Raw genomic sequence first — 19,735 nt, forward strand, 5'->3', positions numbered from 1 at the left:
CAGAAATTCTGCCTGATCTGCTAAGTATTTCCAGCATTTTCTGTTCACGCAATTTATTTAACTATTCCAATATTTTATCCATTTTCATTGTTGTATTAAGTTTGGTCACAATTTAACAGCGGAATGCAAACTGGGTTGCCATTACAGTTCTTTAAAAAAAAAGTCACAGTTTCAATTTATGTAATTTGCTCCTTTGCCTTATACACATTCAGTTAAAAGCTAAAGGCTCAGATGCACCAAATTGTTTAGCGATTTCACCCTGGGAATCTGGGAGCATCACAATTACCGTTACTTTATCAGCTGGAGAATGGGTGGTCTCCTTCTGAGATAGTGTCATCATTATTCACAGTAACGGAAAGAGTTTCTGCTACAGCTTGTTGCCAAAGAGGTTTGCAAACCAATCAAACAGGGATAAATTATGGCCAGAGTTTTCGACTTGGTGGGGGGGGGGCTCGGGACACGGGGTGACATCGGGGGTGCATCCTGACGTCACCATGTGTCGTTTAGGTTTTCAGTTCGGCAGGCGTGTAGCCAATTCGGCTGAACGCCCGCCGAACTATCAAAGGCCCATTAAGGCCATTTAAAAACTAATTAAACTAATAAACTGAGCTGCCCGTCCAACCTTAAGGTTGTCGGGCAGGCGAAGAGCCCAGGCGGCCTTTGCATTTTTCATGGAACCTCATCCACGGGCGGGATGAGGTTTCATGAAGTGTTTATAAATTGAATAAAAATGTTTATAAAAATTCATTGACATGTCCCAGCTCATGTGACACCACCTCAGAAAAGAAGACCAAGTTTTCTCCAGCTGATAAAGTAACAGTAATTGTGATGCTCCCAGGTTCCCAGGGTGAAATCGCTAAACAATTTGGTGCATCCGAGCCTTTAGCTTTTAACTGAATGTGTATAAGGCAAAGGAGCAAATGACATAAATTAAAACTGTGACTTTTTTTTTAAAGAACTGTAATGGCAACCCAGTTTGCATTCCACTGTTAAATTGTGACCAAACTTAATACAACAATGAGTATGCGTGAAAGAGCTCAGACCCTGACTCAGGGAAATCCCACCCTCCACCCGTTCAGCGCTTCCTGGCGCATGTCACATTGGGCAGGGCTTAATTGGTCAGCCCACATCAAACAGAGGTGTGGACCCTGATCGCCCCCTCCCCTGCCTGCCCCTGCACAAGCCCCCGATGGGGGGAAAATAATGTTTCCTGAGGCCTTTTCACACCTAAAGCACTCTTTACATTGATTGCCAAAAGACTTGAGTCCCAACACATAATGAGGTGAAAAAGATTCTGAAACATCATTTAATCAGTTACTGTACTGGAGAACGTTCACACGTAGAGAAAATGCTTGTAAAAAGCTCAGTATATTGACTGGCAAAAGCAACTTTAGTGAGGCAATGCAACACTTAATTAAATGAATAAATCCAGACTTTTGCAATTCATTCAAATATTTTATTGATTTAGAAAGACAGCTATCATTGGAAAAGATAGAAAAGGGATTTGTGCACGGTGATTTTCTTCTGAAACATTTTATTATTTATAATTTATTCAATTTAAGTAGGTTTGACTGTACAACCTACCATAAGCCTCTTTCACAAAGAAAATATAGCATTTACTCTCGTAACGGTCATATAATGTTACATATATTCAAGCCCAATGTCATTCTAATCCATCGAAACCAATCACCTGTACTGTACATGATCAAATAAAACTATGACCCCTTAAATATTTACATTTTTAGAAAGTTGGAATAAACAAGGGGCTGAATAATACAGGGGAGCAGCTGGCACACACTCACCCCCACACCCACCCCACCCCACCCACCCCACCAAAACAACATGCTCCACGCCAGCCCACAACGCAGCCATAAAGCTCTGCAGGGAGGACGAATGAGGGCTGAGTGGAACTTCCGTTCCTCATTGGGGCGGAAATCTGCCAGCCAATCCGATTGGCCGGCAGCTCCATTGGTCCCAGCAGCGCCAGGAGGACATCAGTGGCCACTGCCAAGGCTGCTGGAGAAGTAAAAACCCCAAGGCCTTGGACCCCTGGAGCAGGTAAGTCCGGGGTCTTGGGCTGGGGGTGTTTGGGTGGATTAGGGAGGTGCGAGGAGGGTTAGGTTTAAAGGAGGGAGCGGGTAGGTAGGAAGAGGTGGTTCGACCTAAGGGGGGGCCACCCTGTGATCAGCAAAGGGCAAAACCTGAAGAGCAACCCACACCCTCCTTCCGGCTCTTTGAACAAGCTAAAAAATTGGGCTTCCTGCTCCTGCCCTCCTGCCCACGCCAAACGTTTTATGGTGTGGGCAGTGTATTATCAGGGTTAATTGGCTTAATAACAAGCCTACTTGTTCATTAAATTATTCATTTAAATGTGGCGGGCGGGTTGCCGATTTCCGTTCCAATATTATGGGGGTGAGGTCGGGGGTTGGTGGGAAGATGTGGGATGGGCACCCACCCTATTTTACATGCCCCTCTATGGGAAACACGCCCACTGTGGGCAGGTAAAATTCAGCCTAAGGATTGTAACGTTAATATAGGTGATAGGAAGCAGAGCAAATGTGAGTTTCCAATGGGAATTATCAACAGTGCATGCCTCCTGTATGTCTGTGCTATGCAGTTGACCTGAGGGGTTATTTTTTCACCCTGAGTTTTGACTTTCGGATTTGATAAGTTTAATTCTTATTGAGCCAAACGAAACAAATCAGCCAAACTTTTCCCTGGCATGTGGCTCTGCTAGCTATGTACCATAGCAAAGAGGAAGGCCATTCTGCCCACCATGTGCTGGTTCTTTGTTAAAGCAATTCAAAACAATCCCATTACCCTACTTTCTCCCCTTACCTACTTCAGATAGTTATGCAATTGTTCCTTAATTAAAATAGTTGTTGGCTCAATAACTCCCTGTGCTAAAACAACCCTCTACAGAAAGAATTTTGCCCTAAACTATTTCCTAAACCTGGCATGGCAGTTTTAATTGATGGCCTTTCCTCACTGATTTGGCAACCAGAGGAAGTAGTCTTTTCCTGTGTTACCTTTCAGCCATCTTCCTAATTTTAAATCCCTCTCTAAGTTTTCTCTCAACATTCTCTGTTTCTTTGGAAATTATCCCAGTTTCTGCTGGGCAGCCCAAGGCCAATACTGGGCACTTGAGTAACAGTCAGCAGCATACAGAAATGTCACCAGGAAAGTGGTTTTGTGGGCCTTGCGATCGGTGGAAGGGAGGAAACCCACGGCAGGAGACTCCTCCACCTCTTGGTCCTACGAAAAGTCAGAATATTACCATTTTGGGGCCTTGCTCTAACCCCCTGATTCCTCTTCTTACTGAGTTAGTGTGGTGGGAAAGCCACAATGTCTTCCCCTGGGCCCTGATGACATCATTGAGCCTTGATCTGCATATCTAAAGAAGAGCCTTGCTGTTTTCCAGGTGATGTTCTTTCTGCCTACTCAGAAGAATAGGCTACAATTGTAACCTGCAGGAAGACAGCAAGACATTGTTCATATCAAGTGAACCTGTTTAGTATCTGTGATACCAAGGGGAAAATCTTTTATGGGGCATAATTGATCTAAATTAAGTTGGCAATCAACTCAACTTCTGGAATAATCTTTGCAGTGATATTTATGTACAATCTACACTAAACTATTTAATGTATTATAATTCAGGAAGGAATAGTTTGGACAGTTTTTATATGTACTTCACTATTGTAAAAGACCCGAACAGATGTTTGTGCATATCCTACGATGAGTTGCTGAATCAGAATTGCCATCTTCAGAATACAATGTACAACTAACCTGCTCATTGTACTCTTCTCTGCTCTTCACTTACAGGCACTTCATTCTGGTGTCTGCTTGACATTGTACCCATTAAAAATGAGAAGGGAGAAGTTGTGCTGTTCCTTGTCTCCTTTAAGGATGTCACAGATACCCGAGGTAAAAGCCACCAGGGAGACGGGAAGGAAGGTAAAAGCAATAATGGGACTTGACACGACTACTTGCTGTTTCTCTGATTTTACACGAAGGCTTTCATTTCTGTTCAATCTTACATCAGTTCAATAGCCACAGGAAAGTTTCTTTGTTTCTTGGTAAAGTTTGATTAATTAGATTGATTTCCCTTTAGTATAGATATGGACAGAAGAGATAGTACTGCATGTCACTGTTGCTGGTTCAGAATGTGACTTAATTTATGATGTATTAATATCCATGACTTAATAATGTTACTCCATGTTAATATTACATCAAAACATCTCTCTCATGTATTATCTTGTGTTTGAGTATGGTCAAGTGTCTTGTTCTGTAACTGCAAGGTTCCAAATATTAAAATTTTTATAAAGTTGCTTTTCTGAAAGTTTCTCTTTCAAAGGGAGTTTTATTCTTTCATACTCCAACTTATTTTTAAAAGTGCTACAAGTATCATCTTTAATATAAAGAAAATGCTTCACTGTTTTGGATCCATCACTTCTCAGATGGCGCTTATAGACTGTGGAACACCACAGCACCAATCAGTGCTTTTAAGACATGCACTTTGAACACCATTCTATAGCAGCTCTCAGCTCCTAGTATCAACAAGTGGTGCTATGATGTAATATGTCACTAATTACCCATGTACTAGGAATTAAGAACAGACTTGGACAGTCAAATGATAATACAATGTGATGGGGTGTCATTAATACAATATAACGTTCTTTCTCTTTTCATGACATCCTTAAAGTTTCTTTATCTTTGACTCTCAGGGTGTGAGATTGTGCTTTAAGACATTAGCACTGAACATTTTGTAAGAATTTATCCATTATTATGAATTGTTTAACATGCAAAAAATTAAAAATATCAGATAAAGGAATTTGATACAAATATTATTTGCTAATATTTCAGAGTAATTTCACCCTATCAGTGCCTGTTAGTATTTTCTACCATATAGCAGTTCAGCATAGATAGACCTGCAATACTGTGGACCTTGGTATGGACAGCCATGGGTGGATTTTATTCTTGCCACGCCTGTCCTCTAAGGTGAACATAAACATAAGAACATAAGAAAGAGAGGCAGGAATAGGCCATTCGGCCCCTCGAGCTTGCTCCACCATTCAATAAGGTCATGGTTGATCTGATTGTGACCTTCACTCTGCTTTCTTGCCTGCCCCCGATAACCCTTGACTCCCTTGTCAATCAATAATCTGTCAAACAGCCTTGAATATATTCAGTGACCCAGCCTCCTCTGCTTGCTGGGAAGAGAATTTCAAACACTAATAACCCACTGAGAGAACAAATTCCTCTTCATTCCCAACTTAAATGGGAGACCTCTTATTTTGAAGGTGTGATACTAAGGGGGAAGCATCCTCCCTGCATCTACCCTGTCAAACGTCTTGTATGTTTCAATAAAATCACTTCTCATTCTTCTAAACCCCAATTGGTACAGGCCCAACTTGGTCAGCCTTTCCTCATAAAACAAACCCATCACCCCAGAAATCAGCATAGTGCTCGATTTCAAAGAGAAGGGAAGTTCGCTCTGGTGTCCTGGGGACAATACTCATCCCTCAATCAAAAATAATATCTGGTCATTCTTCGTCTAGATCTTCCGATCTCTGGATAGTCGGAGACCCGGCGTATTCCTCAAGTTGTGCAATGGGACCCTGTGGACCCCGACATAATGACTCCTTGGGAATTTCCAGGACGTTTGAACTTATGATGAGCAATTCCCCTGCTTCCCAGGACCCTCAAAAAAGCTTCAGCTCTGTGAGTTAGAGTCAAAGACTTCAGATGGTTCCAACTTACATAACTGGATAGTTACCCAGGAAATGTTAGAGAGAGAAATCCAAGTCGAACTTCTGAATGGCTATACACTGCCCCCCCGATTCTCCCCTTGCCCCCCGCCCCCTCCAGATACCCCCCCACCTCCTGACTCCCCCCAACCCAACCTGACTAGCCCCCATCACCCAACTCTCCCCGACCCCCAACTCACCCCCAACCCGACCTGACCTGACCTTACCACCCTACCCAGCTACCCCCTTACCCATTTACCTCAACCCCCCTACCCGCTTACACAACTACACATTCACTCATACACCAACACACTAGGACATTTAGACTTTTTAATAACCAGAATATGGCGGCTGGTGCTGTTAAAAAGGGGTGTGGCTTCACTCAGATTCTCTCTGCTGCTCCCTCCGAGGTTTCCTCTGTGGAGGGAGTTCTGCAGGATCCTCCCTTGGAAGGTTGGCCAAAAAAATTGGAGGAAGGTAAGTGGGTAGTGTTTATGTCTGATCAGGGTCGGGTACAGGAGTTCCCACCCTGAAGGGAGGATTTTTTTGCTTGTGGGCACTCACTGTGTGTGAATCAGCTTCTGCGTTTCCCACATTACAACAGTGATACACACTGAAAGCACATCATTGGCTGTAAAACATTTGAGGTCATTTGGTGGCTTCTCTTGCATTATATAAAATCCAAGGGCAGGATTTACCCTTCGCTGGGCAGGTGGGCCCGGGAGCGGCTGCAAAATGGACCATCGCCCGCGATCGGGCCCCAACCGAGCCAATTGAGGCCTGCCCAGCGTGAAATGCGGCTCCGCATGGACAGGAAGGGCAGAGCGGGGGCGTGGGCCTCTCGGCCGTTGGGTCTAATAGCCGGCCCGGCAGACGGTTTAAAAGCGGCCCAGGCAGTGCCTGGAAGGCTGCCACGGAGGACGCCCCCTGAGCCGCCACTACCGACCCCGAGTGCAGCCGGACCCGGCAGGCAGGTGAGCACTCGGCACCCCCCACCCCCCCCAACCCCCCCGGCTTCTCTGGTGAGCGCCTCACCCTCCTGGTGGCTGCCAGGGTGGACACCCTTATCCCCAGGGTGGGAGGACGAGGCCACCGCACCTCACCAAGAGGGCGTCGGAGGAGGTGGCAGCCCTGGCCAACAGTTGTGACGTGGTGTCACGCTCCTGGGTGCAGTGCCAGAAGCGCTTCAATAACCTGCTGTGCTCAAGAAGGGTGAGTACCGTGTTGGCAGGGTGCAGATGCATTAAGGTGTGGCCGTCCCCTGCCGTGGACCTCAGGAGTGCCAGAGTCTGAGTGCCAATTGTCACTCACGCAGGAGCTGGCCAAGGGGGTGAGACCTGGCTGTTTCGACTGTTCCTTGTGGCTCGAGGGCCAGGACTCGGATGTGCCCTGTGAGGTGTTCATCAGCTGGGGTTGGCCAGGCTGCAATGGCGCTGCAGGTAGAGGGTGGACTAATCAAAGCTCCTCTGTCCCTTCAGGAGAAGAAGGGTCATAACAATATAGAAAGGGCAGTGACCAGCAGAGGCCCCACTATCCTCCTAATCCTCTCGGGATATGAGCAAGACGCCCTGGAGCTGGAGAGCTGGCACATCCCAAGTGCAACTAGGCGTGGAGAGGCGGGGGTGCCAGAGGAAGGTAAGAATGCAGCTCACAGAGGTGAGAACTTTGGCTTGTGCAACCATTCTAGTGCAGTCTCTTCTTCGATCTAAGCCTCGAACCTGGAGTCCCCATTGATCATTGGAAGATGAGGGCACCATGATGCAGATCTCCATTGTCTCACCAGGGTGCCTGGTATGTGCAGTGACAGTGTGATGACTTTAACTAATGACATGTCCTTCTCCCTCTTAGGTTCTCCAGCAGGCGTTCGCTCTCCGGACCCCAAAGGGCCCCCCCCGACACCAGAGGACCACTGGACGTCATTTGCACCTGCGCCACACATGCTCTCTGAAGCAGGCACCAGCGCAGATACCAGCACCTCGGTGGGCATTAGAGTGGCGGCTAGTATGTCGGTTCACATTGGTGAGGGCACTTCACACTCGCTTGAGGTGCAGGCGGAAGCAGAGAGTGCCCAGGGCACCGGCAGTTGGAGGACTGCTGGAGACCAGGATGATGCTCAGTTGAAGGCAGGTGATGAGCCTCTGGAGTCGTCCATTAAGCAGCAGATGCTGGACGTCCAGCGAGATGTGTGGGAGGATCTGGCGGAGACCCATGAGGGTCTGTGTGTCATGGTCTCCGTGATGGAGGAGTCCACGTGGAGCATGAGCACTGCGTTGACCCTCATGGCCGAGCGCATTGCCTCCTCCATTGAGAGAGTAGCGACTCTCGTGGAGTGGCAGCTCCAGAAACAGAATCCGGGGTTCCTGGGGTTGTGCTCGGACCTGCAGCCCTCACACAAGCACTGACCTCAGGTGGTCAGTGTCCGTGTGGGAGATGGATGAAGCACCCTGTATCCCAGCTAGGTGCCCGCCCATCAATGTTGTGCAGGGAGGTCCAGAGGAACCTCACGTTGGCGCACGAGCTGCCTGTTGTCTCTGCGGGCTCCTCTCAGGGCGCTCTGGATGATGGCAGCAGCTCCTCTGCCCCTCCGCCAGTGACTGTGGCATCTGATGAGGCAACTGTAACTGGGGAGATGCCAGGCGTGGCACTGGCCCCTCTCTCCTGGGCGGGGCCAGCACAGGCTCCACTGGCCAGAGGACGACCGCCAAGGTCATCAAGGGCAACAAGACAGCAGAGTCAGCAGCTGTCTCCAATGCTGGTGCCAGCGACAGGGGAGCACCTAGACAAAGCACTCGTAAACATTAGTTAAAGGCACCTTGAAGACAAGAGGGACAGGTCACAGGTGATTTTGTGTTCATTTATGTTTACTTTACGCATACTGGTCTGATGTTGAATACCAAAAACGTTTCTGTTAAAATTATTGAACTGTCAAAATGAGATAAATTGTGCTTTTGTCATATTGGCATGAGTATGCTTTACCTTATTATTTCATTGGTGCGGGGAACGCCAGTCTGTAATGCTGGACGTAGGTAGCGCTGAACTTTATTGCACAGGCACTGAGTGCTCTTTGGGTTCAAATGAAAGGGTCATTTCAGATACCCGGGATGGAGGAGGCAGCATTGCATGTGTTTGAAGCTGATCTTTGGTAGCCTGGCTGAAGGAGCGTTGAATCAAGGCGTCTTTAGTGTCCCTGCCTCCCTGCAGGTTACCGATGTCTGGCTCCACGCTCTCAGCGTTCTCTTCACCGTGCTCCTCTTCGGACTCACTACTGGGACACATCATCTGTGGCCTGTGCAGCTGCATCAAGATCCTCTTCCTCCAGTGGGTCCCCCCTTGCTAGTGCCAGATTGTGGAGAGCACAGCTGCACCACTATCAGTGACACCCACCCTGGGGGGTATTGTATTGCTCCCCCTGAATGGTCCAGGCATCAGAAGCGCATCTTGAGAAGATCTATGGTCCTCTCTACCACCGCCCTTGTGGAGGCATGACTCATATTGTAATGCTTCTCTGCCTCTGTTCTTGGGTGGCAGAGAGGCGTCATGAGCCACCTTCTGAGGGGATAGCCCTTGTCACCCAGCAGCCATCCATCCAGTTGGGCTGGAGCACTGAAGAGCCTCGGCACCTGGGAGTGTCTGAGGATGTACGTGTCATGGGAACTGCCAGGGTACCTTGCACAGACTTGTAGAATCAGCATCCTGTGATCACACACTATCTGCACGTTCATGGAGTGGAAGCCCTTCCTGTTGATGAAGGCACCCGACTGACCCACTGGCTCCTTGATGGCCACATGTGTGCAGTCGATTGCACCCTGGACACGGGGGAATCCAGCAATCACTGCAAAGCCTCTGGCTCGCTCAGCCTGGCTGGCCTCGTCCGTACGGTAAAGAATAAAGGTCAATACCCACCTGAACAGAGCTTCTATCACCAGCTTGATGCAACTGTGGACAGCTGATTGGGAGACTCCACACAGATCCCCCACTGAGCCCTGGAAAGAGCTGGAGGCATAGAAGTTGAGGGTCACTATGATCTTCAGAGCTACTGGCATGGGGTGTCCACCCACACAGTTGGAGCTGATCTCAGACCTAAACATTGGGCAAATGGATGTCACGCTCTCCCTTGAGAGGCAGAGTCTCCTTTGGTATTGCACCTTAGACATATTGAGGTAGCTGCATCGCCGCCTGTAAACCCTGGCAGCAGGATAGTGACGTCTTCTGCAGCCCCTTCCACCTTGGACTACCTGCTGGCCCTGCGCCCCTTGTGCCTGCGCCTCTCCTCCCACAGGTCCCTCCCCTGGATGCTGCATAGGGGACACCCGGCCTCCTCTCCCTTCTGCCCCTCTCTTCCTCCTCAGAGGAGGTGCCTCCAGCGGAGACCACAATCCCATTACCAGGGTAAGGGAAGGCTGTCTGATACCTGGAAGGGTCCACACGGCCTGAATCCTCCGGGAGCCTGGCAGACAGCAATGAATCCTGAAATGAAGACTGGAAATGCTAAGAATGAAGCCCCAAACAGAGATGAAGCTGCCAAGTACCAATAAGCAACCAGCTGCAAACTATCTCCAAAACTCCTCACTACTCACACTGGCAACGCTGCTGACCCTTTTTATCCCGCCCTTGGATGAGGTTTGTGAAAATGTCGGCTGCCCTGCCTGCCCATTTTGCTCACATGATGAGCAGAAAATCGTACGGACAAAGAAAGATTACAATCAATTGGACTGTTAAGGGCCTTACGTGGCCGCTTTATTAATGGCGGGCGCCGCTCCGGCACCCATGTGCACCCATCCACTGAGTGAAATATCGCTCAAATGCGCGATGATGTTGGGACGCTCGCCCGATGTCATCGCAGACTATTTTACTCCCAGTTGGGTCGGGGATGCGCCTGTCCGCGGGATGAAAAGTTCTGCCCCAAGTCTTTCTTTCTTTTGGTCTTCTAAAGGGTTAACTGGAACTCCTATTTTGGTATCGCTTGCAAATTCGGCCTTTAGACGTGGTCTGTCTTGAAATTTGGATCTGCAAAGGTGAAGTGACCTTTGCATTCTCAGCATGGACTATAAAGTTAGCAGACAGTACATCTCCCAATTTCTGAAGCATTTCTATTTAACACGTAATTAAAATCCGTGACTAAAGGAGAAGTGATACATGGTGTGTGGGCTTTGATGTTTTTTCTGAAATCAAAACTATCAACTCGCTTAAACTTGATCTAACACTTACCACTTATTGTGAAAGAGAAAGCAGTTCTGAAGCTAAGAATTTGTCTGTTAGTTAGAAATATAAACACCCCTCTCTTTAACGTTTTTGGTTTTATAAGAAACTTATAAAATTGTGATTTGAAACACCCCCTGAATATGTGAAAGCTTGAATTGTGTTCCTGGAATGAGCATCAATTATGAAAACTACATTCATATTTGTTGATAGTTTTAAACACTTCAGTCACACTGTGACATGAATATTCATGTCTGGTTTGCTTTGATAATTACACTGCTTGTACTACCTTGAGGCACAGATCGCAGAAAATTCATTACTGGCATATGGCAAGCTTAAAATCAATTAGCATCAAAGAACTGAGATATGAGAAAGACAGAAGAAACTTCAGGAAATGCAACTGAGAGATACAAAAGGTATGGAAGTGTGTAGAGAAAGTAAACTTCAAACTAAATAGCATTGGTAGAATAAGGTAATGGATCAAACAAGTGAAAGGTAACTTTAGGATGGGTGCCAAGGAGGTCTTCATCATTCAAAGTGATCAACATTTGCAATGGGTTTCTAGGTTGGGTAGTGAAACACTGAAATCATTCAAATGCAGTTCAATGTCACAATGGAGGTTGGTAGGTCCTTTTGAAGTATGAGTGTGAGCTAAGAAACCAATGGCCTTCCTCATTCATATTTACCTTGTAAGTTTGTAGCACTTCCTCAAGCTACTCCAGATGATCTCACAAACAGAGAAAAACAACTAGAAAGATCCAGTGGAGAGGGTGCCTCTTGTTTTTTTCTTGTCACACCTTGAAGTGCATTTGTATTGCTTGGGTTTAGTTTTATTTTCTTCCATTCTTCCCAACAGAGGAAAAGCGCAAGAACAAAAAGAGTAGTGGGTCACATTTTAGCGTTGCACGCAGACAAGGCAGAACAGTCCTCTACCATTTGACCAGCCATCTTCAAAAACGAGACAAAAGTAAAGTTATGCTGAATAATGTGAGTATTCCTCTTTTCTAAGAATTTGCCTATTTTATTGCTCAATCTATGACCAATACAAGCTGAGGGTGAACATGTCTTCCACTTTTGCCCCAACATGATGCTTGATAGTGTGATTGCTTTTAACCTAAAGTCATACCTGGTGTCACTTGGGCTGGACAACTTTGCCAGGAAGGTAAAAAGTTGTTCAGGGTCCTAAGACTGGACCTGGTGCTTCACATTTCAGTGAATGTTAAGATAGTGACAAACAGCTTATTCAAGTACAGGGCACAGAAAACACCTGTTAATAGATATGTAGAGCAGGTCAGCAGGAGATGCCTTTTTTTTATTTGTCCATGGGATGTGGACACCACTGGCTAGGCCAGCACCTATTGCCCTTGTTCAGAGGGCATTCTGGAGTCACATGTAGGCCAGTCTAGGTAAGGACAGTAGATTTCCTTCCCTAACAGACATTAGTGGGTTTTTACAACAATCAGCAATGGTTCCATGGTGATCACCAGATTCTAATTGAATTCAAATTTCACCATCTTCCATAGTGGGATTTGAAACCAGGTTCACCAGAGCCCCTGGGCCCCTGGAATACTAGTCTAGTGACAATACCACTGTGCCACTGCCATGACTGACACTGATGCTTTTTCCCCTTGGTAAATTTTAATGGAGTGCCACTCAGCTCCTGGAAATCAGAGTATTGAATGTATACTTCCCTTGAATCAATTGTGCAGGGCACAGATAAATCCTGGGCAGTAAAGTAGAGGTCCAGCTCTTAGCCAATAGCAGGACTGCAATCATGAACAATAAAGAGCATGTGATGAACAGAATTAAATGTCCTATTAGTTGCTGAACTGCGAAGTGGGCCAGTTCCCCTGAATACTAGAGAAATCAATCATTCAAGAGAGACCAGATCATCAGTTCACCTTTCAACCTTGTATTGTGCAGCACTGACCGATCGTTTAACTACAGTGATTCTCTTAAATTTCTTTCTTATTCAAGGAATGTTTCCAACATTACAACAGGGACTACACTTCAAAGATACTCCATTGGTTGTAAGGTGCTTTGGGATGTCTTGTGGATGTGAAAAGCATTAAATAAATAAAATATTTTTTTTAGAACATGCCTTTAAGCTCTTCAGTACTGGGTTTTGTAACTGTTGTGAGATTCAAAGCAAGTTCCACAATCGTGAAATGTCCAAAATAAGCTGCTTTGGATCAGGGAGAAAGCTTAGATGGTCACTCTTTCCCTTAACCTTAATCTCAGTCAACATTCACTTAATTTTGATGTAAAGATTCTGTGTTCCTGACAGGACAATTTTGTACTGAGTTCATTCCTGTTATACTTTGACAGACTGCATTAGTAGGTTGTACAGAGAAATATAATTCTCCATCAACTTCAATCAGAGGGAACTAAATTGAAGCAGACAGTGTATAGTTAAAAGCACCATTTGCATTAATGGGCTAAGATTTGAGTGGACTTTTCTTCTGCTGTTTACAGCACATTTTAACTGCATGCTTCTGTGATTTCAATGTGCTTTAATTGTCTAATTTTCTAAACATCTCTATGCAGGAATATTTCAGGAGAAAATTTGATTTTAATCAATTTAATTTATTTCAAGATTACAGCTTTCTCTATCCAAAATTATGATTTAGAAAAAGTTATCCCTCATTTTTGCAATTTTGTAAAATCACAGACATTAAATGTTAATCAATGATCTTTCTATCTCCAATCTTGCACAAAATAGAGATAATTTATCTTTTCTTACCAAGATTTTGGAATAATAAGTACTGCGTACAGTTTTGGTCACCACAATACAGGAAAGATGTGGTTGTACTGGAGACGATGCAGACTGGGATGCTGCCAAGGCTGGAGAATTTTAGCTTTGAGAAAAGATTTGATAGGCTGGCGTTGGTTTCCTGGGAAAAGGAAGCTGAGGGGTGACTTAATTGAGACATATAAAATTATGAGGGACTGAGACAGGGCCACCATATGGGTTGGGGGGGTGGTGTGGTGCGGGGGAGGGATGGGGGGAGTGCCTGAGGCTACTGCACCCAGGAAGGCAGGGAGGGTCTGTAAACATGCACAGTGCTGGCTCCCCGGTCTGCCACTAGGAGGCCACCTCCAGCCGGCTGCACAGTCCCCTGACGCCTATGGAGACCTGAAGGCTGACTGGAAAATCCCAGTTGGCCTCCGACATAGGCCTTTTTAGACCTTTAACAAGGTCAATTGGCTAGCCGCCGCTTGCCTCGGGCAACCCTGCTACCAACACCCACCCCCCTACCCACTCCAACCCCCACCAATCCAGAAGAATGGCCTGGTGAAGGGATGGAGCTGGGGAACTGCCATGCAGGTTAAAACAAAAATACTTGGAAAAACTCAGCAGGTCTGACAGCATCTGCGGCGAGGAACACAGTTAACGTTTCGAGTCCGTGTGACTCTTCAGCAGAACAGTTCTGTTCAAGAGTCGTATGGACTCGAAACGTTAACTGTGTTTCTCTCCGCAGATGCTGTCAGACCTGCTGAGCTTTTCCAGGTATTTTTGTTTTTGTTTTGGATTTCCAGCATCCGCAGTTTTTTGCTTTTATCTGGCATGCTTGGTGCTAGGTTTAGCACCCTCTGCCTCCATTCGTGACCCCTCCAAGCCTAAAAATCCAGCCCAAACTCTCAGGTTGATAGGCATTCTGTATTTAATCAGCTAATGTCAGGAAAGGCATCAGTAGAGGAATGGCCATAGAAACCTTGCGTGAAGTGGGGCAAATGAGCCTGGATCTTGGACAGGACCAGATTTAGCAGTTGAATAGTCTTTAATCTAGTCTTGCACGTGAATAATGCCACTCGGGCAAGCTGCTGGAGGGTCCCTAGGGTCCATGAAACTGTGTCTCGCTATAAATCTGCATCTTCATAAACAGAGGAATGGAGAAAAGTTGGTGAAAAATGGAGAGGAGAAATGTTTAAAAGAAAATTGAAGGGCAGCGCCCATACTAGTTCACGAGCCTGGTTTTGAGGCCTTGACTTCCCATAGCACCATTTGAGTTCAGGGTATATGCGATTTGGGAATTGCCCATACTTCAATGCAGTTGTCACTGCCAAGATCATGAAATAATGACTACAAATACTTACTGAATGTTCTGTCCAATCTATTGTCATTCAAAGTGATGGATGAATCTGGGAAGGTGCAGCCTGTCCCTCGAGTGCAAATCATGTTTTAGAACTGGCTGAATAATAAAAACCCTTCATGCTTTTCCATATGTGCATTCTATATCTGCCCCTCTGTTTTTTAAAAAGAGCACATTTATTTGAACAAGGAAGCTCATGAGGTGGAATTTCAGTCATGGAGAGGAGATGCAGACGTTTCCTAGAATATACAGAAAACTAAGCAACTGCAGGTGCTGGAAATCTAAAGCAAGAATAGAAAATATTAGAAAAAGAAACTCAGCAAGTCAGTCCACTAGGTAGTCTACATTGGAGCTGTGATCATCTCGCAATTGTGGCTATAGGGGGAGAGGGGAGGAGAGGCGGGAGTGTCAGAAATGTTAGATGGAGTTCTCTGGATACCATCCTCCCTAGGATCTGCCATCAGGAGGCCAGTTCCATCCTGGGCCTCACTTTGGTCAAGATGCAGGGCTACCGGCTAACTGGGAAATTCTAGATGGCTTCATAGCATTGGCACATTGGCCTTAATTGGTCCTTTATTTACCTCAATAGGCTTTCCGCCACTTGTAATGGGGGAGCCATCAAGCACTCACCCCGCCCACCCGACCCACCCACCTTCCCCAATCCTGCAAGTACCAAAATGGCCAAGAGGCAGGGATATGCCAGCAAACCAACATGCCACTCTCCAACGCCAATTTTTGGCACATCCTGCTTTTGGTCTCACCTCAGACAGGTTCAAAAATTTGGCCCATAGCCTTGTAGAGCAAAGGACTAACTCTAACTCTACTCTCATGATAGCTGCTGAGCATGTGCATAAGGAGCTATGTCAGAGAGAGAGGAGTGAGGAGAACCTAAGGAGCTGTATATTTCTGTCCGGGTGTTCTGTAATCTTGTTTATAGTTAGTTACATTAATAAAAGTACTTTTAAGGAAAGATCTTTGCCTCCAGCCAGATCTCTTAAGAGAGTAAGACACACACTCTTCTTAGACAATCCCACAATAACAGATGGTGGCAGCAGTGACTACACTCACAGAGAAACAGTGGAAAATGGTGGGAAATAGCCCGAAGCAGAGAGCAGCAGGTGAAGGGCTTCAAGGCCAACCTAGTAGTCAGATGTGAGAGGAAAACTACAAGGACTGCCCAGCAACTAGCATGGAAAGCAGGGCAGGAAACGGAAACCTTGACCCAGAGTGAGCAAGAACCTCTCCCCTACCTCTCCCAGAATCATTCCAGAACACAAAGAACCCTGGACAGGCTGAGCAATGGCAAAACTGGAGAAGTCGCTTCGCTTGGTATTGCAATGCTTTCGCTCTTGTGAGCAAGAGTAACAAGGACCAGGTTGACACCTCTTGTTATACATTGTTGGTAGCACCACAGACAATGTGCTGGCCAGGCAGGGGTGATTGAGGAGACGGCCTCCTACAAGGATGTCACAGGAGCCTTTGACTCATACTTTAGTCTCTATTGAAATATCATAATAGAGAGGGTAAAATTTAATTGACAGAGCCAAAGACTAGGTGAAGAAATTGATTCATTCAAAAACGATCTCCGTTTGGCTGGCAATCGAGAATGTGGAACATTAAGGCAACTTGATGAGAGATAGAATAGTGGTCGGTGTTTTAGAAGAAACCCTGTCAGACTTCCTACAATCTCGGGAAAATTTGACACTGGTTAGGCAGGTTGAAGAGTGAAGGCAAAATCGAATCTTCATAAGGGGTGAGAGAGAAACCCCACAGGAAGAGCCTGGTTAAGCCATTCAGTTTGTTGGGTGCAAAAGTTGAAAGTGCATCATGGCAACAACGAGGGATTTGCACCGAAAGGGCACCAGCCATCATTTTCCAGTATCACTGCTTGTGGTAAGAAGAAAACCCACAAGTATAAAGAATGTCCCGAACCGCACAGTGACATTCATGTGGCAAGGGCCACCATTTTAAAACAGCGTGTTGTTCAAAAAAGTCTATGTTTACAAAGCAAAAAGAAAAGTCTTTTCAAAGAAGCTCTGCACAAGAAATACAGGAGCCAGACAACCAGGAAATCACCTTCCTAGGGGAAATAAAAGAAAATAAAGGCCAATACTGGAGCACTAACATTGAAGTCAATGGACATCATACAGAATTTAAATTGGACACAGGAGCTGGAGTCTCAGTTTTATCTGACAGAGTTTCAGTGGCTTCGAAAAATTACTTTGCAACTTTCATTCATCCTGCTCCTAGGGAAGAATTTTGCTGTTGGTGTGCAGGGGCGGGCCCGACACTCCGACGCATAAAATGGCACACGATGATGTCGGGTGTGCGTCCCGACATCATCACGCGTCATCTCGATATTTCGTTCGGTTGGCACACATCAGAGGCGGCTGTGCGTCCGCCGAATTGTCAACAGCCTATTGAGGCCATTAAAAAGGTAATGAAACTAGTTAACAACGCTGTCCATTCAACCTCAAAGCTGGCGGCAGGTGAAGAGCCCAGGCGGCCTTTGCGTTTTTCAGGAAACCTCATCCATGGGCGGGATGAGGTTTCCTGAAGCTTTTATAAAATAAATAAAATTTCTAAACTTCACAAACATATCCCAGCTCACGTGACACTGTCACCTGAGGGTACATGTTTAAATAAATGTTTACTTCATTTATTAAAATGTTTTATAATCTATTCAATCTCCCCGAGGCAGCTCTGTGCCTCAGGAAATTGCTGTGCTCTTTCGCGCGTGTGCGCACAGGTCCCGACTCTCCCTCCTCCCCCCGCCCGCACAGGTAGCGCTGAACTACCGGCCGCGCATGATGCTGGGCCGGCCTTAATTGGCCCGCCCGCGTAAAATGGCGTCGCGCAGCTGATTGCGGGTGGCGATCAGCTCCGCGCCCACCCCCACTCCCTCCCACCCAGCCCGCCCGCCATAGGAAAAATTCTCCCCCCAGGTCCAGGAAGAATCAAGCTAAATGGCAAAGGTTAACTTGATGTAACAGTAAAATAGAAAAATCTCTGAGACGTTATGGCCGGAATTTTCCGGCCCCGTTGGCGTTGGGCGTCATGGCGGAAAGGCCAACAATTTGTGTCACGCTGTCGTGAAATCAGTTTGCGATCGTCCACTCCACCTGTCAGCAACTGGCCACCTTTCCTGCCGCTGGACATCAGGAACCTAATTTCAATGCATTTGCATCTCATCATCTTGCCTGCTGGCCAGAATCATCCCCCACATCAAATTTACTGCCCACATCAGCAGGAAAACACGCCAGCTCAAAACATGTCTTGACAAGTGTGAGGTGCAGAAATCAGGACTTACGTTTAGACCTTGCTCACACCGCGGACATCCGAGGAGCAGAAGATGCTGGAACCCTACAGCTACCGGGCATTGGATGAACACGTGCATCCCGCATCCTGGGTGGATTTTCATGGACATAGTTCAGCCGCGAAGCAGCTCATGGAAGCTGTGAGGTCTCCTTTGATGTCTGGGGTCTATATCAGGACATCACAGTCTTGACCATGGGCTGCTACAGGTGACAGTCAAAGGTGGGGAGAGGAATGTCCAACCGTGAGTGGGAGAGGAAGATGTACTGGTGGGGGGATAGGGTGAGTGGGAGAGGAAGGTCTAGGTTTGACTGAGAAAGGAAGGGGAATGAAGGTGCCAGGGGAGGGTGAGGTTGGGAGGCGGGGGGGAGGGAATATTGGGGGAGGAGGGTGTAATGGGAAGAATGCGGCAACTGGGGAGGTAGGTGTAAGGGGGGAGGAACGAGTAAAGGAAATAGTTCAGAGGGGGGAAGGAGTTTGGAGGGGGGAAGGAGTTTGGAGGGGGGAAGGAGTTTGGGGGAGGAAGGAGTTTGGGAAGGGGAAGGACTTTGGAGGGGGAAGGAGTTTGGAGGGAAGAAGGAGCTTGTGGGGGAAGGAGAATGGAGGGCTATTGGAGTTCGGAGGGGGGGCAGGAGCCAGAGGGAGGAAGGAGTTCAGAGTGGGGAAGGGGTCCAGGGGAAGGAAGGGTCTGGTGGGAGGAAGGAGTCTGGGGGGGAGGAAAAAGTCCAGAGGGAGGAGTGAATAAGGGTGGAGGATGGAGTAAGGGTGGAGGATGGAATAAGGGTGGAGGATGGAGTAAGGGTGGAGGATGGAATAAGGGTGGAGGATGGAGTAAGGGTGGAGGATGGAATAAGGGTGGAGGATGGAGTAAGGGTGGAGGATGGAGTAAAGGGGTGGGGGGTGATGTCCAGGTGAATGTGCAAGGGAGTCAATGACTGCCTCCTGGGGAGCGAACTAAGGGTGAGTGTGGGAGGAGGGAATGGTGATGAGGGGGGGTGCAGAGGTAGCAGGAAGAGTGGGAGGGTGAGGGTGCATTGGTAATGGTAGAAGGGACGGAGAGGGTGGCTGGTGGGGTCTCAAAGGCAGATACGGACCCTGGGGGTGGGTGGGAGGCGGGCGGGGCGGTCAATGTGGATGGGGGTGGGATTCTCAGGAAGGTAGGGAACATGCATGTTCACCTGGACAACCTGGAACGACAAGGATTCTGGTTGGTAGGTGATGGTGAGGAGGTGGAAGGTGATGCCAGGGGCTTCAACAGTGATGGGGGATAGGACATGGGTGACTGGGGGAGGGGAAAGGACGGGGGAGCTGAGAAGAAACCTGACTACAACCATTTTTCTCAAATTGGTAGTGATGGAGCCTCGTGTTGGATGGGCACAG

The 19,735-nt window shown here is 47.1% G+C and overlaps 1 protein-coding gene across 1 annotated transcript in view; it reads left to right on the forward strand.

The window, feature by feature from the left end:
* kcnh4b (potassium voltage-gated channel, subfamily H (eag-related), member 4b) overlaps positions 1-19,735 on the forward strand; it is a 156,215-nt gene that overhangs the window by 51,727 nt on the left and 84,753 nt on the right. Inside the window, exons 3-4 of the mRNA XM_078529140.1 lie at positions 3,823-3,954; positions 11,803-11,933. Coding sequence (XP_078385266.1) covers positions 3,823-3,954; positions 11,803-11,933 — 263 coding nt within the window. The remainder of the gene's footprint in view (positions 1-3,822; positions 3,955-11,802; positions 11,934-19,735) is intronic.

Source organism: Cetorhinus maximus, chromosome 25, assembly GCF_964194155.1.
Source record: "Cetorhinus maximus chromosome 25, sCetMax3.hap1.1, whole genome shotgun sequence".
Classification (NCBI taxonomy): Eukaryota; Metazoa; Chordata; class Chondrichthyes; order Lamniformes; family Cetorhinidae; genus Cetorhinus; species Cetorhinus maximus.